Below are 24,698 nucleotides of genomic sequence, written 5' to 3' on the forward strand. Positions count from 1 at the left end.
ATATTTGCAAGGAATTATCGCATTTCTCCAAGCGTGCTTTCATGATGTAAGTGGTTAGTACATTCTGCTAACAAGTGGAAGATCCTGCTAGCAAGTGCTTCAAATTCTGGTGACAAGATCGATTCTTCATGTCTCCTGTTTCGAAAAACCTAACGGTCGTTATAGTGGCAACCGAAACTAAAATGGTGTGGGCGATAAATCGTCATCACCTAAACTGAGTCGACTAGATCTCGCCCTCTTCCCATTCGCTCGTCTTGTTCTCCTCTATGCATGCTTTGGTTATGCAAATGATTCAAACATCCAGCTAGCAAGTGAAAGATCTGTGATTCGAATCCAAACCAGGACTCAATCGATTTGTCAAGGTCTAGGACTTTCCGCCGTTGCCCTTTCGCCGAAAGGACAATCCGTCGGCAGTGGGCTATTTTGCCGTCAAGTAGAAATGAAATACGTAACACAGATTGCTTATAATATACATCATTAAGTATTTACAGTATGGGATATAAATAAATGGCATATAATTAGTTAGAAAGTTTTGTCAGTATCAAAAACAACGAATTTATCATATTTCATAATTATGAGCTAAATCTCCGAGACATTCTGTCATATTATTTTTTTTTAATTATGCAGATACACTCTCGGTACGATTTGTCAAAATTTTTTGAAATTTTAATCAGCCAATTCAAAGAATCATTCCTACAAGCTGGAAATTCCCATTTTTATGAAATCATAATTGAAATAGAATTACTTTGGAATTTTGCTAGCACATTAATCTCTTAAAATTAATAAATATGTAGATAGATGCACAAATTAATTACTTTTTATGTCATGCGTAACTATATATTCGTATAAAATTGCATACAAAAGCATTTTAGATATTATTTCCTAGTATAAGGTTTTAATACTAGGAACGTGCTGAAATCTAAATGTTAACGAACTATCTAATTCTCTGAATGACAAAAGTTTAAGAAGATGTTTTTCCATAATTTGATTGTAAAGCAATTTTTGCATGCGATTTGTTTTAAAATACTTGAAAGAAATTGAATTTTAATATTGTTGAAATTTAATTCGGTGTGACACTAAGAGTTTTGGCGTAGTGTGAAACTTAGTTCCTTACCAAAACAGCATACGGGATGGAAGTTAAACATGAACTTTAATGGGGCTTTCTTTGAGTTTAACAAAACCGATGATCAGGATATATCAACCTATGACATATGAGGAATAAACGTAACATGAAAAAGACGGGATTGGGATAACGTGTAATTAACTTGACTGGTATATCAACATACACTTGGCTACAAATTTCCGTAGGATACTTCATATAAATGCTGTCTGGGACATCCGGCTAGAATCCTATTTCCGATATAATCTGCGACAACTCATTTCCAAGTTAGAATTCCATACATCAGATAACGGCACTATGCTGAAGAGAATTACGGCTATTGACCACTTCGATAACCAGGACGACCAAGAAATGTGTGTGTGAGAGGAAAAGCAGTCTTCTCTCATCACACACATTCTTCGTTTCTTCAGCAGAAATATATAGCGTTGAACTTCACGCATCTTCAGTGCTGAGCACCCGCAAAGGAGAATGTTAATTTCCCAACAAATATGATATAAATAAGTAAATAAATGAATAAATAAATATTTAAAAAATTTTAAAAATAAAAATCTGAGAGGTTTCAGATTTTAAATTACGTCCAAAGGGAAGTTTTTTTTAACATTTTGTGTGTTACCTTTATTTATTAAATATCATGTTCTTCGCACTTAAACCATAAAACAAAATAATTTTAAAATGAGCATATCTTTAGAATTTCCGATAGGGTCTCGCGCGCTGGAGATAAAAATGTTTTTTTCTGTACAACGTTGCCATTGCTCGCTTTGAAATCCTTCAGTTTATTAATAACAAATTCGTTAAAGTTTACAAAATATGAAATCGATAATAAAACAAATTCCAAATTTCAAATTTTGGGCTTCCATATGCCCATATTGGCAGGATTACGTCATTCAAAAATTGATGGCTCTAGGTACCGTTGTTTTATCACAATGCGAGAAATATACTACATACATTTATGCAGATTCATCATTATTTGATTTCTTTAAATATAATACAGGGCGATAATATTTGGTGCAACAGTTTGAAAAGTGAAACAACTCTTATAGTGAATCATCGCAAAATGCCCAAACGAAATTAATAGTCCTTCTGGGCAAATTACCCCTTTGGACTAATAATGTTTTTTAATTATATAAAGACAATACCCCTTAAATGTTATTTTAAAAATGGTCTATTTACTTTGAAGTCAGAATTAATTTTCTTTTTATTACAAATGCTACATTATATTATGTGTGATTTTGTAATATTATGCTCCGTTTCATTATCGCTTTTCGCTTTTAATTTTTTAATTATATTATTTTTCATCTTAATTATGAATGCTTTAATTTTTGATTTGAATTTAACTAATTATCGCATATCATTAATGAATTTATTATTTTATCAATTCTAGATGATGTTTTTAATTACAAAAGTTTTCCTTTTTTAAAATTTAACACAGCCAGAAGTATTCAATAGGTAAACAAATAGATATCATACAGTCTTGTAAAACAAATATGTCTTGACGGTGATTTTGCCCAATGGTGAACTGGCCCAGAAACGAAATGGTATGACGGCGAAGCGGCAGTGTCGAAAGGCGGCGGTGAATAATTTTTCATGTCTCCTTTTCCATCGTTCGTTAATGTTAATAGTCTCTAAATATTTATTTACATACGAAAAGTGCTTCAAATTATTATCAAAATATTTTTTAAAAAATATTTTGAGTACATTTATCATCTTTAAAATCGTGAATGGTTGAACTTTAAGAAGAGCATGTCATTAATTTGCCTCATCTTGCTATGTTCACTTCAGATATTGAACTGTTAATATATTTTGCTAAACAAATAATAATTTCCAAATGCAGACGATGATTATTGCGATGTATTTTCATTTAAAATAAAAAATCTGACAAGAAAAATTGTTTTCCAAGCACCCCAACAAAACTTTTGAGTGTCCGAATTATTATGTGCGTTCCTGATTAACACTTTTGGAATAAATTGTTTTATTGCAAAGAATATGAAGACATATATTTTGTAACAAACAAGTCTTAATGTAGAGAAAAAATAATATATCAGGAAAACATCTGGAGACTGAGTTTCAATATTTAGTACAAGATCTACGCAAATAAATTTCAAGAAAAAAAGGCTGAACCATTGTAAATATTCCTGAAACATTTTTCTCGTAATCAGTAGATTTTATTCTGGAGCAGACGATAATACAAAATAAACAGAATTATAAAATTTGCAATTATTCATGCAGTTCGAGTAAAATTGTTTAATGCTATATTGAAAAATACAGTATCTTTGCTAGTAATAAAACTAAATAATCACTGTTTCGCTGCAGACAATCGTATGGAATGTTTACTTCTGAGATACAAGCTACAAAATCTCTAGAAATATTCTGCAGAGGAACATTTTTATAATAATGAAGATAAAACGAGAGATACTGAGCGTCAGTGCTTTGCAACAGCGTCTATTTATGACGGTCATAATTTTGTTATGAAATGAAAGCAATAATCATTTCGAATATGTGTTTGAAATATCATCTTTGATCAGGAATTGCGGTAAATTAATTCTATTCTAATCAGCAGGGAAAAACTTCATTTATGAAAGGAATACCTTGAAATTTTTCATTATCCAGAGATTCACAAGAACTGACCTTGCAAAATATTCACTGAGGTTGAGATAAAATAATTTTAAAGCGAATCTTTTCATAAAATACGGAAAAACAATAAATTTCTTTATCCGTTGTGTTACAATGAACCAATGGACGCTTGCTGCTAAATATTGCATCGTGGTAAACAAAGCTCATCTTTTAAAGCCATGTGTGTTCAGATGCACGTCTGGTGCTGTTTTCTCTCCCCCGCTTCTGGCGGAATGACGCATGCGCTCATCGATCGCTCAATCAAATTGTGTAAATATTGCGTTCGCAAAGCGTCTGTATTCCAGAGCGCACCGCCATGGTGAGTAGCATTTCTTCTTTTTCTAACGTTGTAGAGACATGAAATGATAAATTCGCGTTAAACACGCATCATTGTAGACAGTTCAGTAAAACTACCCGAGGAGAAGAGTAGTTACTGGATTGAAAATTTGGGAATGCTATAACAGCAATTATAGAAATGTTGATTAATTATACTGTCTTGAACATTTCAATAATCTAACAGCTTTAAAAACAGGAATATATAAAGCATAGAAGGAAGGTAGATGAATGCAGGAACAATAGGGAATGTCTGGCAATAAAAAAGATAAAAAATTACATGAGTTAAAATTCATCTCGTGTAATAAATATTTTGTTCTGAGAAAATCAGTTTTGTTTTAGATTTTAAATATATGTCAGTTTGTTTTGAGCCGATGCCCTTGTTTCAAACCGAATTACAAAATTTCAAACCTATTCTTTTTTTAAAAAAAAAAAAAATTACGACGAGGAATATTGTCTCCCATCTTACGTGTCGTATCTTTGCTAAAGGAAATTGAGCATTTTGACATTGAGAAATATGTGTATCATATCATATATATTCGTGCATACTTATTATATGTAAAAACCAAATACGATTTCAGAGATTCTAGCTTTTATAAATCAATTTTATTCAAATACAAACCAGCAGGGATATACGTATGCTGGACTCCTCTTATTAAATAAAACTGATGAAGAAAATGTGTTGTCATGTAATAAAGCTTAATTTTTAACCTTAAAGAAATTAAATTTAAATTGTACTTCAGTTTTCAAAATTTGGAATGTTTATTTCTGTATTTCGTTTCTGAGTGTACAAAGGTTTAAATTGAAATGCGTGAAAATGTTAAAAGGACATTAACTTTTATACCAAAATAAATAAAATAAATAAGCCAAGCAATTCTGTATAGCTGTGCTTTATATAAGCTATTAAAAACGAATTTTATGAATTAGTAATGCTACAAATGTTCATAAAAGTTATTTGTACTTATATAAATGAAGCATATTGTTGAAAATCAAGTAAAGGTATAAATCATTGAAAAATAGGTTCATTCCTTTGAAATCGCTTAGGTTTTTAAGCAGTTATAGTAGTTATGAAAAATAAATATGAATGGCAAAACTCTGAAAACAGGCTATGTAATATGTCGCGAATATGCTAGCAGTGAAAGTAGCGTAATTTAATGGTCCCTAAATATTTTTAGCCAAAAAATAAATAAGTAAATAAATAAAAATAAATAAATAAATAAAATAAAAAATCTGAAAGGTTTCAGATTTTAAATTATGTCTAAAGGGGCGTTTTTTAAACATTTTGTATGTTACCTTTATTTATTAAATGTCACGTTTTTCGCACTTAGACCATAAAATTCAGTTCAAGAGCAATATCGCAAAATAGTTTTAAATTAAGCATATCTTTAGAATTTCCGATACAGAGTATCGCGCGCTGGAGATAAAAATGTTTTTTCTGTACAACGTTGCCATTGCTCGCTTTGAAATCCTTCAGTTTGTTAATCAAAAAATTCGTTAAAGTTTTACAAAATAGGAAATCGATAATAAAACAAATTCCAAATTTTAAATTTGGGCTTCCACAAGCCCATATTCGCAGTAGGAATACGTCATTCAAAATTCGATGGCTCTATGTACCGTTGTTTTATGACGATGCGAGAAATACACATACACTTATGCAGATTTTTCATTTTTTAATTTCTTCAAATATAATGGAGGACTCTAACATTTAGTGGCAACAGTTTGAAAAGTGAAACGGATATATATATAGTGAACCAACGCAAAACGAAAACAATATTCCTTCAGCGACAAAGCCCCTTTGGACTTAAAAAAAAAAAAAAAAAAAAAAAAAAATGTAGATGATTGTAATGTACATGTCATTATAAAATTTGATCATTACAGAAATGTTTTATTATGGATTTGGAAACGTGTTTTTTACGTCCGTGTATGAAGTAAAGGCAGTATTGTAATCACGAAAAATTTCGGGTGCCATATTTCAAAGAAAATATCTACTTCAACCGCTCTCAAAACCATCTGAGTGATGTTTTTGCTTGACAGCTGTACGTACGGACAGAAAAAAGGACTGTTTCTGCCGAAAAGAATAGTAAATTGGATTTAAAAAGAATTCAGAAAAGATTCTTTTTCTTAACCTCTGTTCATACATATGTATGTATCTCGTTTAACTAAAGAACAAATATCCGAAGAAAGTTGAAATTTTGTATATAGCACTGCTATAACATGTAGTTGTGCACCTACCTTTTTCATTACAAGCGGCTGCTCCAACCGTATATGTATAAATGTATATATACTATGTATTCCCACTTTGTTACCTGCCTCGATGAATTAGTTTTTTATTTTAATATATTGGTAAGTTGCATATTTTTTTCTTTAAAAGTGGTTTTTATGTTCCGGTTTAGGTTTTTATGCCTTTAGTTAATCTGCAGGCAATAGTTGTAGAATTATCAACAATTTAAATGTTTAAGTGGCGAGTTAAGCCTAACGAACAGCCATTTCTATACATTTGAAACGCAACAGAATAGTGAATTAAGTCAGTTTCTGTACCTTTAGTGTCTTTACCGATTGGGACCAAAAGTCAACTTTCATTCTTGTGCACCGAAAAATCTGCCTTCTTGCACGCTGACCGAATTGTTTGTTTTCGCGCAGAAAGTAATTTAATGGTAAAAACTGTGTTCTTTTTTTTTTAACTGTTTTAAATGCATTTGGTGTTTTATTTTGTAGAGACATTAGCTTTTTTTTTTTTTTTTTTTTTTTTTTTTTCAATCACCACAATAACTTTTTCGTCTTTAAGATATTAAGTTTCAATCCCAAAACATATCCGATAAAGATAAAAGACAACGTTTAAGAGGAAAATTATTTTTTTTAGAAATAAAGATACAAATCTTGGATCGTCTTTTAAAAGGCATCTCACATTGGAAAAAATCTTAATTTGAATGAAGCAACATGTTAAGAAAAATGAACGAAAAGTGCAGTTGGTGCAACATCTTCGACATCCGCAAAACGTGCAGCTCGCCCCCGGGCGCCAATAATTGAGAAGATAGAAAACGCACTCAGCATTTGGACTGATGATAGCAGTCAAAAACGAATATCATTAAACATCAAGCACTCAAAATTTACAAGCAACTTAAAGAACATAGAGAATCCTCTGTCAACCTAGATTTTAGCTTTTTTTTAAAAAAAAAAAAAAAAAAAAAAAAAAAAAGCAGGCAAGATTAAAAATGTGCAACCGCCTTCGCCGGGAATTGAACCACGGACCTCTGGAATACCGGTCCAGTGTTCAGAACGAAGGCACGCTAGGAAGGTGGGAGAAATACCTTATATACTCCCCCTTTTAAAAGGCGACTGGTGTTTTTAAGGGACGAAATCGCCAAATTCTGGATGTGGAGAGTCATCATCCACAACCCTTTTTAGTACGGGCGCCACTGAAGAGTCATTAGGTATTTTTCGGAAGCAGGTAAGATGAACTATTAGCAACCGCTTTCGCCGGGAATTGAACCACGGACCTCTGGAATACCGGCCCAATGAGCAGAACCACTACATCACAAAGGCACGCTAGAAAGGTGGAAGAAATACCTTACAATGTTTTTCTGTACTTTCTAATTTTTAATGAAGATGTTTCGATATTTTATGTATTTTTGCTTTGCCGCCAAGTGAGAACTTAATTAATTCAATTAGAAATATATTTCTACTGAAGTTCGAGGAAATAAGTTGAAACGAAATGCAGCCAAAAAATATTTTATTCCGTACAGAGTTTTCCCACTGCTCGCTTTGAAATCGTTGGGTTTCTTAATCAAAAATTCGTTCAAGTTTAAAAAATATGAAATGGATAGGAAAAGAAATTCGAAATTCAAGATTCGGGAGGATGATTACGTTATATAGGTATCGTCGTTTCCCCCACACATAGTGCGGGGAACATGCATACATACATATTGCAGATTCTTCATTATTTAATTTCTAGAAAAATAATATGGGGCGATAATATTAGGCGGTATCAGTATGAAAAGTGATTCGCCATTTGTAATGAACCGATGCAAAATCCCATTTCGAGACTAATAGCCCTTTTTGGCTAAAAATAAAATTAAATAAAAATAGAATACTATATAAATCGTTATATCTTGAATCAAGTTACAGCGGTATTTACAGCAAATTCCAGATTAAAAAAGTGCGAGTAATTTTTGCGTAAATTGAAATGACTATTAATATAATACGTTTTTCAAAAAATTGTATTTGTTTAAAGAACACTGGATTTATACATATGTATTATGTGATTTAATGTATGTTGTAAAAATGTTTGTGTATAAAAATATAGTTTCAATGAAACTTCACAAATTTACTGCAGAAACTGTGGCCATACTATGATAAGGTGTCAAATATTAAGAATCAAGTCTTATTTGCTTCGCCTTCTATTTCTAAATATCTTTCATGAATTCTGACATTTCAATAAATCTTCCAACTAAGAGAAAAAGTAGTACCTACATCAGCAATAAGTTCTAGTTAAGTACCATAATGTACAGCTATGTAAATCAATACTGTGACATATTGCAACAATGGGAGCTACTTGAAACGAACTAGTCTTGTAAACATTCAGTTTTTTTGACAGTAAAAAGGATTCTTGGCTATGTGCACATATACATACGGAACACATGCCGGATCATTCTGTTTTGCGAAAATAAAGAACCAAATTTTCTTTACACTAGAGTATTTTTTAAATTTTGTATTTAAAAAATTGTTTAGATTAATTATTCCTATATTTATGTCTATAGAACTTTTTATAGTTTAGTAATTGCTCGAAACAATAAGAAAATGTATTATTATCCAACTTGAGTAAGTAAAGAAATAGTTTTCTTTAACGGAGATTAAAGATACGAATTATACTGATGCATGATTACCAGTTATACAAGAAAATATTATTATATAATTAAATACTGCATGGAAGAGATAAAATAGACAAAAATCGTGTTAATTATATAAGATTATTACGGTAGTCACTCAAAAACTGATTTATTAAACATATAAAAATGATTAAAAAAAAAGATACCAAGTAGGTACAATATGTATAGGATTAGAAACATCTTTTATTTATCAGAGTGGCATTTTTAACAATTACCAGTTGAATACATTATGAATTAAATGTAGTTTATATCAATGAGATAGATTATTTGAAAAATAAAATGAAGATTTAAAATATAAAAAGTTCATTTATTGCTTTTAAATTTCTCAGTTTCTCGGCAGTCACAAACTGATTGAATATCAAAAATAAATTAAAAATCTGATGCTTTGCCGAATAAGAAAACTCTAAGAACTAGCCGTGTGCAAGGCCACATGGAGAAGAGATTAAAAATCTCATGTCTCATGCAACAGCAGTACTGCCAAAGCGAGTGGATGATATGTGTGTAAGGTAAACAAACCAATTCTTGCCGTTCGTGAGAAACAGAGAGACATACAGCGCATAGTACTCAGAACACGTTCTCGACGTAATCTCCATCGTGAAGATCGAATTTTTCAATTTCACTGAGTAGCAGCAGAAGTGCAACAGGTTTTTTAGCATTCTCGAGACCATTATGCTGCTATAGAAAGCCGAGTTTCAAGGGTCAGTGTTTCTAGAAGACTACTTGAGATAGTTCTATTTGAATTCCGCTCAATTCCATGCTTAAGAGAGCTCGTTTCGCATTGTGCAGAGAATATCAGCTTTGAACCAAGCATCAATAGTGGACCATTCTCTTTAGAGATGAGTCCCAATTCAGCCTAAGCAATGATTCTATACGTACATTCATTTGGAGAAAACCAAAGCAATGATTCTATACGTACATTCATTTGGAGAAAACCAGGCATCTGAAGACTGTTCTCCAACACCTAAGAAAGCGACTAGTATGACAGCGGTCTCATGGTTTGCGTACACATCACACCTGTTCTGTTGTATTGGCGCAAAGACAATGATATCTTTGACAAAGGCTCTTTTACTGTTGCGAGCTACAGGAATGAGGTCTTGGCTCCGTATGTTCGCCTTTTCAGGGGTCCGTGTGGCCCTCAGTTTATTTTTGTAGATAACAACTTTTCTACACTGAGCTAATCTAGCGGATGATTTTTCTGAAAAGTGGGAGCATTTACTAAACAGAATGGCGAACCAGATCACAAGAACTCTGTAGACATTATCCGGAATTGTCTTCGAAAGCAATATATCTCAGCTTCTCCCCACTCGGAACCCCTCTATATCTGAAAACAGCGTTGCAGCAGCAGCGGGACCGACTGCCACAAAGACCCGTAAACTGTCTTATTCCTAGTAAGAAGTTAACACTGTGAGAGTTAAATGACTGTTAAAGTGGATAATGTTTGACCTTGCGACCTCTGTTTTAGAACTCCCTGCCCAAGTAACTCAATATTATGCGTGCGTTGCACAACTGTAATACACTTTTTGTATTATATTAACCTATGTCCATACCAGATTTCATTAAAGTCGGTTCTTCACTTCTAGAGATTATCAACCAAATGTGAAAATTGTCTTAATTTTTAACATCGTGTAACTTCTGCTAAGGTCTCCTTTAAGAAGGGTAGGATTATCTTGCCTTTCACATACTTTCAAAGAAACAAATCGCTGACGTTAGATCGGGTGCCTTTGGGGGGGCAGAGCAACATTGTCAGAGCATTACATCAGCATGGCTTGTCTAGCGTCCTGGAAGATGCTGGTTAAGATAGTCTAGCACATAGCTACAGGGCCAGCAGTCCTCTTTTTGCAGTGTAACTCTTAACTGTGCCGATGTAGGGGGCACTTTCTTATTTCATAAATGAAATCATTTATCTCTTCTTCCCTTTGGGAAAACAACCACTTGGACTGCATGTGAATGCTGTAACAATAGAAGTGAACCTTGCAGTAAAAGAACCCTATTCTTCTGCATTGTTAAAGAAAAAAGATCGAAACACATTGCAGACGGTTATGGCGCAGAAAACGTTTATCTTGGAAGAATGACGTTTATGTTCCAAAATCATATGCAAATTTTCCATTCACCAGAATCTCAAATTATGCTTGTTCACTTTGTTTCACGAGTGAAACATAGCTCCGTTTCGGTCTACGAAACCATCCATTTTATCCACGCGTGCAAATTCATTCAAAAATTTTCTGTTTTGATTTATCGGTAGTTTTCTGCACTCATACCAAGTGAAATTTCTTAGGATGGAACTGCAGAAGCTTGTGTAACACGCTGAAAAATATTTGTGAAGTTAAGTAGCAAAAGTGTTGTCTTATTTTAAACCTGTCCCTCTGATCAGTGTATCTTTAGCGATGTTGGCTTGCAAATTGTGTATGTGCAGAGTGGAAGCAGTTAAAATCCTGGTGAGGTGAAAGTTCTCGTGGGAAGTTTAGTAGTAGGCAAAGAGGTGTAGAAGATCCTTGGATCCGTAGCCTGCGTTGTTCTTCATAGAGTTGAAAAAAGCCGCTCTTATATGGGATCGGATCAGAATTGACTGAACTCAATCAGTTCGACTTACAACCCACTAAAAATAACCTTGATGAAAAACATCAGGAGCAAGGAAGGAATCAAAGGCGATTAGCGAGATTGGAGAGAAGAATGGAAAGAATCGAACGAGCAGTGAGTTCGGAAGAATCGACTAAATTATGAATCTCTGAACTTATTTCTTTCAGCTGTACTTTTGATGTTCTCTAAAGCTTCCTTTCTACATAGAACTGACAATAAAATTCTAGAATAACTATTTTTTCAAAAAGTTAGGAAATGTTAAAAAATGAAACTCACATGTTAAAAATGAAATTCACATGGGAGAATAAACATTCTTTTCTCCCGTAAAATGAGAATATAACTTTCCTGGTAAGGTTTCAACAAGAGCTCTCAATGGATGAACTCCAAAAAAATCTCTATCCCCCCCTTTTTTTTTCCGAATCAGACCTTCGCTTGCTCAGTGAATAGAATCAGTTTGTGCACGAACAGCACATCTGTGTTCTTGGTATGCTTCCAATAGGGGCGCTCCGTGAACTGAAAAGAACTACTACTCCGTTTTCTGGAATTAAAGCTCAGTAAAATTAATCTGTTCTTTGAAACATTTTCGAACCGAATGGTTCAACTCTAGTTCGCCATCCAAACAGGATCGGAACTGTAAGATACTCAAGTCAAGTACTGGTTTCCCACCCAATTCTTCCTCTTCTGTCCTATCGTATTTCAAGCCTTGAACATATGTGACCTTAGACGACAAACTTTCATCTTCAGCTGCGGACAAACAGGTCACTTCAGACAAACAGGTCAGCGTTTTGACCTGTTTGTGCCGAATGTACAGTTATTTAAGAATATTTGTATGATATCTCTACATTCATAGCAAATACCATATAGTTATTCGCTTTGGCATGAAATAAAACTGAGTTAATAGGTAATTACAAAATGCCGTGAAGCTTGTAGCAATGGTATAAAAAAAAATTCAATTTTTTCTGAAAACTGTTCGGTTGATGATGATAGCACCTGTTTGGAGGTAGCTGTAGGTTTATTATAACTGGAATCAACGTATTCTGTTCCATTCTGTTCCATAGACTCTCTTTAAATTATGGCCTTATTAAAACAAACTGCACCGAATATTCATAAGCATGTACTATTCGCCAAATTTGCATTATTTTAGAATTTTTACACTATGAAGGCTCTGTCGAATCTACTGTGGCACCTTTTCCTTCATGCATAAACACATTTGTTACATTCATCTGCAATTTGCTTCTAACTAAAGCTTTGCCTTTTCGTTTTTATTGATTTTTCTGTCGCACGGTTAACTTTTAAAAAGTTACCGTATTACCTAATTTACATTTAGCTGTAATTTGCAGTGCGAAAGCTCTGTCAAATCAACCTTGGTACATCCAGTTATTGTAACATTATGTAGTACTAAATCTGTATTACTAGTGTTTAATTTACCATGAAGTTTGTTGAAATGTATGTTTGCAGTAAAATTGTTCAGCTATTTAATGGGAACGTTTTTTTAAAGAATATATGCTTAAAGTTTATGTACAGCATTACAGACATAGGTTCCATTCATTCACCCTTTATTTGACAATGTATCTTTTGCTTGAGAATCTGAATGTGAAAATAAATTTATAGTTTTGCTCTTTGAAGATCTTGAGCTCTGCATATCAAAATCAAAATGTATTTTAAAATTTCAATAAAAGTGTTGTAAGGTTTTGCTACGCCTAGAGGGTTGCGTCAATGTCCTGTAGACCCCATTAGACTGGAAGCGAGTTATCAGTTTAGTCTGAAACAAGTCACCAAGTCTTACGAAGTTTTGAATCACCTTTTTATTTAACTCTTAGATGAATAGAAGAGAGAGTGTCTACTTGTGAGAGACAAACCTTCGCTACTTGCGAGTATTTAATATAAGATAAAGTTAAATTCAAATATAGGTAATGTAATATAAGACTACACGTATAGTAGACTGCTTAAGGTGGGGGTAACGATGCGTATTTTAAACGTCAGTTAGCAAGATGCTAAAGCCGCATAACTTTGACTGGTCTGGCGATATTAAGAATAAGCCGGGGCTGCCAGAAGCTCTAACTCTTAAACATTCAAACCCTCAGCTTAAATAACCAACAACTAATTTGCATTCTGGTGAGGACTATGGGAAGAAGAAATTAAAGTAAAGGTTCAACTCATAATAACTGGTTAATTAGCATAAAATCATATAGGTAAACAGTAATTTGGTGCCCAATTGGAGCAGATTATACAATAGGATCCATTAGCTTGAACTAACTTGCCTACAGCTATTTGGATTATAACTTTATTCGGTTAATACATGAATATATTTTCGACATATGTAGAAGATATACGCATGAAAGTAATAAATAAATGTAGATAAAAATTTCAGCTTTGAGTAGGCATGTGTTTTATAATCACTGTATCGATTTCGAGGAATTCAGACAAAGAAAGCTCTCCTTCTTCACATAGTAAAAGTACTATTTAAAGAGCAAATCACCTTTCCTCCTGAAAGAAAAGGGACCTTATTCCCTCAGAATGCTGCACATGTTTCTGTTTAATTTTTTGAAGGCAATATCATCATTATTACCTGTACATGTGACATTTTCAAGTACTTTTGTAACCAAAGCCTTCTATTAATGGAAAATGCAAATTTTCCTATTGATTTCTCTAGTAATTTTTTGTTTTTAGGAAACCCTAATAATCCTATGCATGTTAATCGTCCGTGATACGTTTGTCGTTAATTTTTTTCTATTTAATCATTCTCCTCCTTCATACTTATTTATTTATATCGTTAAGTGGAACCGTGCGTTGGATTTCAACTGGACTCATCTTCTTCTCATTATCACTCCTATCTTAATGACTGCATTCTTCCTTACGAAGAGAAGATGTTTAAAAACAGAGCCCCTCCCTGGTCCAAGATCAAGAGCCTTGATATTATATTGCATGATGATGAAGACAGTTTACTGTGGAAAGGAGAAGTCTATGAACTCATTATGTCGTAAGTAGCTTCTACGTCAAATGTAAATTACGCTTTTAATTTAAAATTGATTATAGAGGCGAAATATTCAGTATATGCATTCATTTATGCTAACATTGAATATGACATGTTAAATCTCAAAAACATTCTTTCTTAAAGACAGCGGTTCTTAATATACAATTCATGTAACGCATTGCGGATATCGTATTTCCTAGCTTTAGAGATATCCAGTTAGTACGAGAACCGTGTACAGATATTAGGTAACTTTTTGAAAGCAGGAAATATGAAAAATTTGCAAAGCCTTCGCCGGGAATCTAACCGCGGACCTCTGGAATATGCGCCCAGAGTGCAGACCACCACACCACGAAGGCATGCCAAGAAGGTGGGAGAAATACCTTATAACCGTATATGCTAAAAGCGCAAGAAACCCATTATAAATATAACGTAAATTTGCACTAATCAGTAAGGAATGACATCCCGGTAAAACTAAGAACATGCAAGAAAACAACGATATAGGTGTCTAGATAAATTGAAGTCGAGAACTTTAAAAGTTAAAGCAGAAGGGTTTTGGTAATGCAGTACAAGTTGCATCTAATTGAAATGCCTGTACATTTTTTCTTATCTGCTACAAACCTACATGTTAAATAGAAATAATAATAAAGCATTTAGATACCTCCTCATGATATAATGTTTTTAACGCTTTTTCATTTTTCTTTTCTCGTTTAAGAAGCAGGCAATTTACTTATCTTTTCTGCTCTGAATATTTATTTATATTTTTGTAATATTCTAGTGCTGCTGCAAGTAGCAAGTGGCTTATGTCAGATGTTTGAAAAGGAAAAACTCTTTAGAATTTTTGTGGCTACAAGACCTTTTGTATTCTTCTACAAACCAGAAACAGTAGAGGTAAGTTAATGCAATTCTTTTATTCATCTCTCTCCAGAAGTTTCATTTTATGGACTTCTATATCACATGCATGATCTATTTCTATGCTTTGACAACTAGAATGAAATACAACTATGTAATTATTTGTTTTATCAGTTATACGACAGAACACCGAGTAATGTATATGCCATTTGCTACAAAAGCTCAAATACTGCAGTCTTTGCGCTAAACACAAATAAGAAACAAAGATTACTGGCAATTTTTATAGCAGCAGTGTTTAGGCACTTTTGCGGTTGCTGTGCAGAAAATTAACCAAGCAGCTAATTATGTAGTTTCTATTCAGATGTTTTGCTAAAATGAAACAAAATATCAATTAATGCTTTTTCTTTGCTTCTTCGTTTGAAGGGGAATCGGGTATATAAAGTAATGCAATATGCCAGCGATTCCCAACCTTTTGACTAACGCGTACCACCTAAACAAAAATTGGAAACCTTTAATACCACCGACTACATTTCACAATGATTATTTTTCAGTTTCTGAATAGAAGTATTAAAAAAAATCTGAAAGCTTTCAGATTTTAAATTACGCCCAAAGGGACTTTTTTTAAACGTTTTGTGTGTTACCTTTATTTATTAAATATCATGTTCGTCGCACTTAAACCATAAAATTCAATTCAACAGCAATATCACAAAATATTTAAAAGAGCATATATTTGAAATTTCCGATACACAGTCTCACGCACTGGAAATAAAAATGCTTATTTTTCTTTTCTCTTTTTTTATTCCGTACAGTGTTGCCATTGTTCGCTTTGAATTCGTTGAGTTAGCTAATCAAAATTTCGTTAAAGTGTTACAAAATATGAAATCTATAATAAAACAAATTCCAAATTATGGCTTCCAGATACCCATATTCCGTGGAGGTCACGTTATTCAAAATTTGATGGCTCTAGGTACCATTGTTTTATCACATTGCGAGAAACAAACATACCTTTATGCAGATTCTTCATTATTTAATTTCTTTAAATATAACACAGGGAGATAATATTTGGTAGCAACAATTTGAAAAGTGAGCGAACATTGTAAGTTTTCAACACAAAATGCCAAAACGAAGTAACAGTCCTCTGTCCTAACGCCCTTTGGCCTAAAAAAAGAAAGAAAATCTGAATGCTTTCAGATTTTACAATACGCCCAAAAGGGCGTTTTTTTAATGTTTTGAGGGTTACCTTTGTTCATTAAATATCACGTTCTTCGCACTTAAGCCATATAAGGTATTTCTCCCGCTTTCCTAGCGTGCCTTCGTGGTGTGGTGGTCTGCACGCTGCGCGTACTCCAGAGGTCCGCGGTTCGATTCCCGGCGAAGGCGTTGTTAATTTTTCATCTCTCCGGCTTCCATAGGATACCATAAGATACCTAATGTCTGTACAACCACGTAAAATCAAATTCAAAAACAATATCACAAAATACTTAAAAACAGCATACCTTTAGAATTTCCGATACGCAGTCTCGCGCGCTGGAGATTAATTTTTTTTTTTTTTTCTTTCTTTCTTTTCGTACAGGTTTGCCATTGCTCGTTTTGAAATCGTTGAGTTTATCAAAATTACCGTAAAGTTTTGCAAAGTTTGAAATTGATATTAAAACAAATTCAAAATTCGGGCTTCCAAGTGGCCATGTTCGGTTGGAAGACTATTTTATTCAAAATTTGATGGATCTAGGTACCGTTGTTTTTTCACAATGCAAGAAATATTCATGCAGATTCTTCATTATTTAGTTTCTTTAAATATAATACATGGCGATAATATTTGGCGACAACAGTTTGAAAAGTGAATCGACGCAAAATGCCGTTTTGAAATTAATAGCCCTTCTGTGCTAACGTCCTTTAGGCTAAAAAATATTTTTCCATTTACACAACCTATTGGCTATTTGAATTAAATATGCACACAGAAAAATATTAGATTAAAAATTGGTTACCATTTTAATTATCAAAATAAGTTATAATACTTTTAATTCTATACTTTAGTGCGAAATTTGGGCCTGTTTAAGAGAAATCAATTTCTTTATGTCTGGTCTTATTTTACGTAGTTTTAAGCGTAAATTAGAATCCACATTTAATTTTGTTTTGTTTTATGATTTATTTTCAAAATTCGTTTTTTTTTAATATTTTTTATAAATTTTTTAAAAAACTTTTTGTATTATAACCTATAAAAATTGTAACGTCATCTTAATGTGTATTTCTAAGCATACTTGCAAAAAATTAGAGTTTTTTTATTCAAAGCTTTCAAAGATGTACATGAATTTATATATTGATGCATTTTGAAATTTGGCATATTAATTATAAGTGATCATTAGTGAAATACGCATTTTGTTAAATTTATTTGAAAGAGTGAACCATGCCTTTTCTTTCCGCTCGTGCGCAGTGAAAAAAAGGAAAAGGAAAATAGGTTACTACACATTAAAGAAGTTCGAAACGTGAATTATTCTTTGCGCAAACTGAAAAAAATGCGCCAAGATAAATTTTTAAATTTCTCACCAAAAATTACAAAATTTAATATCTAGGCATAATTTGAGTCGTAGAATCGAAATATGTAAAAAATATATGGTATGTTATTTCTGAAAAAGTCCGATTTTGTGTCAAAATACCTATGTTAGAATAATGCTATATATGAGTCTAATATGTATATCCCAAGTCGCGCTTTCGAGATATGAAAACTGTGAGTTGAATTTCGTCAATCGGCCCAGTAGAGCGGAAACAGTCTCATGTTTTCTTTTTTTTTTTTTTTTTTTTTTTTTTTTTTTGTGCAGTTTACATGGGTGAGGTAATTATGCAAGGTTTTCCTCACCAGGGTTATCTGAGGGTTATCTTCACGCTGAGCTCAGCATAACAGCAAGTATCAAAGTATCAAATGAAGCTTCATTTCGCACGCAGACAGGAGGTTACAGGATGACCGACTACACGAACTGAGAGAAAAATGGTCGAGCCACTCAGAGGTTGTACGTCCAAAAGTATATGTTGAGGCGAACTCCCGCCCGTACCATTTCTGCGCGCCTCCACCAGCAATTATGTGACAGCGGCTCTGTTAATAAGGCCTCCCATAATCGTGATCGAACGACACATACACCAGCCGACGAGGAAACTGTGCTAGTCTGGCAGAGGGCGTTCCCAGTAGAAGTACATTAGCTATCGCGAATGAAATCGGGATTTGGCGCTACAGCCCTGTGGAGGATTCTGAATAGCAGTGACATGCATCTATATCACTTACAGCGTGTCTAGTTATTGGGAGAATGTGACTTTCAACCTTGTCAGGAGTTTTCCCTTTGGAATTTGCAGAAACAAACTACAGATCCCCATTTTTCAGCCGCTGAGTTGTTCACAGATGAGGCGAATTTCATAAGAGAGGGTATTTTCACTACAGGCGATGTACAGGCGATTTCAACAGCTATGTACAGGCGATGTCGAACCCTTGTGCGATACGTACTCGCGCTTCATGGACATGTTTTATGGTAAACGTATGGACCGTCATGATAGTGGATCGCCTCATCGGGCCATGCCTGTTGCCAGATCGCCTGAAAGTTGCAGACTTGATATTCTTGGAAAAAGAGTTATTAGGATCCGCTGCGACGTATCTTTCCCTGTGGTATTAGCGCGATGGAGCCCCGCCTATTTCAGCCTTTCTGTACGTAACCATATAAATACAATATTTGGCCAACGATGGATTGGCCGTGATGACCCAGCGAATTGGCCTACCAGATCGCCTGACCATGTATGGATTACTTCTTCTGGGGGCATATGAAATCTGTTATCTACGAATCCCCATTGATAGCACTGAGGACCTTATAGCAGGCATCATTGCAGCTATCTGGGAAATCCAAGACACTTCTGAAAGTTTGAGAATGTTTGAACTTCCATGCAGAGAAGATGTGAGGCTTTCAGCACGGGTCCGTGACACTTAGCCGACGGAACACATAACCGATACCACTTAGCCAACAGGATATTTAGCCGACACGGACACTTAGCCGACAGGTCATTGAGCCGACGCAGACACTTAGCCGACAGGCCATTTAGCCGACACGGACAGTTAGCTGACAGGACATTTAGACGACAAGGACACTTAGCCGACAGGAAATTTGGCCGACGCAGAGAGTTTGCCGTCAGGACATTTACCTACGGGACACTTAAATGTCAAGACATTTAGTCAACAAGATAGTAAGTCTACAGTGACGTTTGACTGACACGTACTCAATAATTATTTAATTGTAATTTTGTAATCTATCAATTACAAAATTTCTCGACTTCTCCATAAGTTTAATATTTAAGTTGTTTTTTTCACTTATCAGTAAAATTCATTTTTTGATTCTTAAAGATCTCATATGTGCTTTTAATTCCTTTTAATTTATTGTGTTAATTTAGCATTGTTTGATATGTATCGCGCTGTTTTGTGTATATTGGCCAAATTGAAAAAGGCCCTGAAATTTCTCGTCAGGGAAGATGAATTAAATTTCGAAAGAAAAAAAAAATTAGCAAACTTAATTACTAAAATATGGCGGTCACTTAATTACATTTTAATATGGGATCTTCAAAAATTATCCGTAAAGCTTCTTCATTTAATCAACTGGGTTCTTTTGAATACTTTCACATCATTAATAATTTTTCTCGTTTACTTAATGATATTAATTTTCCAGTCTCGCTCTTCCAAATGCTTTCAAGTTTCTAATACCTTTACGTTTCATTACTATTTTACTCAATACATCATGTTACATTCTTTCTCTTCCAAAGTCGTTTCGCTCCTCCCAGTAATGAAATTTCCCTTCCCTGTAATGAAAAATCTAAAAAATGCAATAAAAATTGTTGTTATTCTTGAATTATACTTTTTATAGAAACATATGGTGGTGAAGGGTTAATTTAGCAAAAATATTTTATTTTGTTCTTAAAAAGAAATTAGAAAAGGTAATTTTTAAGACAAGCAGAGGTATAAATTATTTGTGACCTCTATAATGGGCTGTTCATGCCGCCATTCTTGAGATTCTTGTGACATTTTATTGACCACACGTACCTGCTCCGATTTCCCGGCTGGGAACTAGCTGATGTTTGCTACTCTGATTGTCCTTAGGGGATTAGATCAATATAGTTTATTAAAGCTCAATTGGGCATAATGCATAAGCAATTAGCATTTTTTACTTATTACGTGCTTCGCCTTTAGGCACTAGACGGAAAGGGAGGGATGCCCCGTGGAGGTCTTTCTAAGGGAAACTGGCTCGTATCCACGTTACACATGGGGTAAACCACAAAAACGCCCATGCAGCTAGCCCGTTCACCGGGACTCGAACCCCGGACCGAACTACCAGTGTTCAGCGCTTTTACCGCTCGGCCGCTGATGGGCCAATTATCATTTAAGCATTGACCACGCCTCTCTTTTAAAATACTTAGGTTAATGTCTGGGCGACGCAATACATTAAACCTTGTATGGTAGAAATGAATGTGCCATTTCTGAAATTTCACATGAAGTGATGTAATTGAGATTAAAGTTCGGCAGAATTAGAGTAGAGTTTCTTCCATTATGAGTTCATTCATTCAAAATTTAAGAAAGGTCAGTGCTTGAATTAATTCAAATTTATTTATTTATTTATTTATTTTTTATTTATTATTATTATTATTATTATTATTATTATTATTATTATTATTTATTTTTATTTTTTTTATTTATTTTTTTTTTTTTTTTTTCTGTTTTGTTTTAAATCTTGTTGTGGCCATATTTCTTACTAGACATTCTTAATTTTTCAATTGAAAACTAACAATCAAGTTACTTAATCTTTTCTTTTTCTCCTGCTCCCCCTCGAGAAATCCTAGAAAAGCAATTTCTACAAACGTTTCCAAATCACTGTTTTTTTTTTTTTTTGTAATGATGTAGATTCATTTTTTTATTTAATTTTCTTTTTTAATTCAGTTTGTTTTTAATTTTCTTTTTTAATTCAGTTTGTTTTTAATTTTCTTTTTTAATTCAGTTTGTCAATTGTTCTCTGTCATGTCTAAATAATAATATTATTTTGTTATTTATGTTATTGTTATGAAATAAACTTAAATTTAGAAATCTATCTAAATTCTTGAATACAGGCCAGTTTTCCTTAAAATTTCCTCCTTAGCAAATAGCTCTTGTGACCTTTTTCGATTCTAAATAATCTAACTTATGTAAATTCGCAGATCTGAAGGCAGATCTCATAACAAGTACACAAAAATACATACTTATATATTCTTATGCATCTCTTATTGCTAAAATTTTATTGCAGGTTATTTATACAAATGAAGTTAAAAACTCGATGAAAAAGAAAATATTTAAATGAATAGTCTAACAATGTTACATATGAATAAATAATATAAATAAGTTGAAAAATTATTTTTCAGTTTCATCTAGTCCAGTGAAAGAAATGTATTTTTTCCGACCATTATTTTACCACTGAAGTTTGCAGAATGCGCGAGCTGACTTATAGCTAATGCTAGTTTCGCCCAATAGCCATTAATTGCGGGAATGAGCAAAATTTTTATTGCATCTGAAATTTTGTTGAAATATCCTTAATTTTGTTCTATGGTAGGTACTAAAAAATAACCTAAGTTAATAAATTTGCTCTCAGATGTCTGTGTCTATTTTTTTCGCAAAACGACATGGCACGCTTGCAGTTACTAAATCGTCAATCAAATTTTTCAATGAGTCTTTTACTAAACAGGATTTTTTTTCTGTATGGAGACCATGTAAAAAGTAAGATTATAATATATATAATTTATAATAATTATACATTTTCAGAAGCCTTTCCCCTCGCACTGTTGAAATTGTTTTCATAACATCGTTTACCATTTGTATTTGTATGTGTGTTAGGATCAGTGTTTGAGAAAATAAAAAATTATAGCCATATTTCTTAAATTTTATTCATGATATAAGGACTAATAATGTGTTTTGTTTGCTTCTGCAGGTGGTACTAAGCAGCAATGTTACAATAGAAAAGTCTAGTGAATATCAGTTTTTGCATCCTTGGTTGGGAACTGGCCTTCTTACAAGGTGAGCAGTGTTCCATTTATAAAAAGTCTGTGAAAAATGAGCATTTTATTCTGTGAGTTCTTTTTAAAGTGTAATTTATAAATAAATAACTGAAATTCTGCATTAAAGATGCGAAACTACATTATCAATAATTGTACGCTTACCATTCGTAAAATTTGAGATCGTGATTCATATAGATCAGGAGGAACCGGAAAACTGTTAGAATATAAACGGTACACATTGAGGACTGAGTGCTTAAAACTGTAGTGAAAAATCCAAATTATTTCCAAGGCTGGATAAATGTACTTCTGCGGAGCGCATCCATAAACAATTCGGCATCCTTTAAAAAATGGAAACCAAGGCCGTTTCTGCCGTTTAACTTCCAACAACTTAAATGTTTCACTGCCGTGTTTCCAGAACAGTTATTTATTCACGGTTTAAAATTGCGTCATAAGTAAAGACCGTAGAAAGAGAAGAGCACATGTCATTTTTTTATAACCCAACAATGAAGAGAGCTATTTTAGCGTGTCATAAAGCTGCTGTAAAAGGTCTTGAAAAAAGAAAGAAAATAATGCTTCTAACAATGCTGCCGCATAACGTTTGCCGGCTTCTTCTTGATAATCTGTTGATAATTTCAGGAATATTTTAGCATTATTTATTTTAATCATGAGCATCATGAGCATATTAAGGATAACCATTTATTCGCATTTATTACAATCGACGAGAGTCTTTTTGAAAAAAAAAAAATTTATTTTGCGGTAGTATAATTTCAAAATATGCTTATTTTAATATCAGTTATGACTCTCTTACGTTTTAAAAATATTTTAGCCCAGTTGTATTCTGGAAAATGAGGATTAAAATCCACTGACTTCACTCTGAAAATCCGAGTATTATAATTGAATAACATACTGTTGACTGAATGCCTTATTAGTTATAACAGTGTAATGAAAAGAGGAATGTTTCCCTTGCGCTTCTAAGAGATGGTTAATTCGGCTCGCGACTTACAGCCAAAAAACAAATGAAAAACCGAATGTATTGGATTGTGAATTAAAAAATTCGGAAACTTTTGGTTGATTTTATTTGGATATGGCTGCATACTTAAGTGTACTGAATAAAACGTCCGAAAGCAACCAATGAATGATGTTTTAAAGACTAAAAACATTTGAAATTAAGGTGCATCACTGCATTTTTACTCTCGAAGTACTGATTTAATTCTTTCTGGATTTCTGTCTGCACAAAATCGTTTAAACAGCAACAGATGTACTGAATTAATTGCTTTTACTTCAGATAAGTTTGAAGATAGATTTCAAGATTTCAATAAACATTAACTGCATTTCAGTGTATTTGCAACTCACTTCTCGGTTAACATCAAACATATCGACTGACTTGCAATCAGATTACAGAGAGTTACAGTCTAATATGTAACATAAAGAAAATGAATTTAAGTGAGTTTTTAAATGTATTCGAAAAAGTAATTGTTGTTTTCGGTAAGCATATTTCGTGTCTCGTCGAAACAGAAAATATTGCCATTTGAGGCAAATATTTGTTGCCAGTCTTGTACGGAAGGAATCCTCTAAAATAAACACCCAGATACTAACGAATTATTGTTTTCTTTATTAAAAAATTGTGTTAGTCTACACGTGGCGTTAGCTTAAAATCAAATAATATCATAGCAAACTTTTCCTATCATTTGGTTTTGCCATTTTAAGCATTTCATTTTAAAAATATGATTTTATGTTATAATTTTTGCAATTTATGTATCTGTAATTTTGGGAAACTAATTGTTAAAATAGTAACATATTATTATGTTGATTTCAGTTTAATGTGTGGAGCAGTTTAAAGTTAAGCTTTTACGATAGTTTCATCAGATAGCAGTTTCTTTTCAATCTCATAACTCTTATGTTTTAATTTTTTTAATCATTTTAAAATTTTCGAAATTTTGATGTAGTATGTACTCTTTGAGATTTTACAAGATGAAGGCTTCCAGAATGTAATTTTTTAATGAGTGATTTCTGCTTACCAAAATTACTAGCGATTCAGATACATTTCTTATTCGTGTCACCTCTTGTTGAAAGCATTTTAGATCTTCGAGCAACTTTCTCCATCTATGGAGTATACAAAAAGTAAAAAAGAAAAGAAAATTCAAAAGAACATCTTGGATAGAGCTTTGGCTACGCCTTCTATCCAAATAGTTTTCAATAAACATGATTCTTACTGAAAACGGCAAATTCATATCCCTCTCTCAAGAAATACCTTTTACATTAAAACATAATTTTAGAAGTATTAGTAAAATTGGTTATATTGTAGTTT

General features: G+C 33.1%; 1 protein-coding gene across 3 annotated transcripts in view; it reads left to right on the forward strand.

Moving 5' to 3' along the window:
* The first annotated feature begins 3,939 nt into the window (after positions 1–3,939).
* The window catches only part of LOC118195922 (cytochrome P450 4C1-like), a 66,766-nt gene continuing 46,007 nt past the window's right edge, over positions 3,940–24,698 (forward strand). For all 3 annotated transcript variants that reach the window (XM_035367262.2, XM_085821974.1, XM_085821975.1), the window contains exons 1-4: positions 3,940–4,049; positions 14,305–14,506; positions 15,276–15,388; positions 22,324–22,409. In XM_035367262.2, the coding sequence (XP_035223153.1) occupies positions 4,047–4,049; positions 14,305–14,506; positions 15,276–15,388; positions 22,324–22,409 (404 nt within the window). In that variant the 5' untranslated portion in view covers positions 3,940–4,046. The remainder of the gene's footprint in view (positions 4,050–14,304; positions 14,507–15,275; positions 15,389–22,323; positions 22,410–24,698) is intronic.

Source organism: Stegodyphus dumicola, chromosome 8 (genome assembly GCF_044657685.1).
Source record: "Stegodyphus dumicola isolate Sdum_Otavi_A_Nest chromosome 8, ASM4465768v1".
NCBI classification, from domain to species: Eukaryota; Metazoa; Arthropoda; class Arachnida; order Araneae; family Eresidae; genus Stegodyphus; species Stegodyphus dumicola.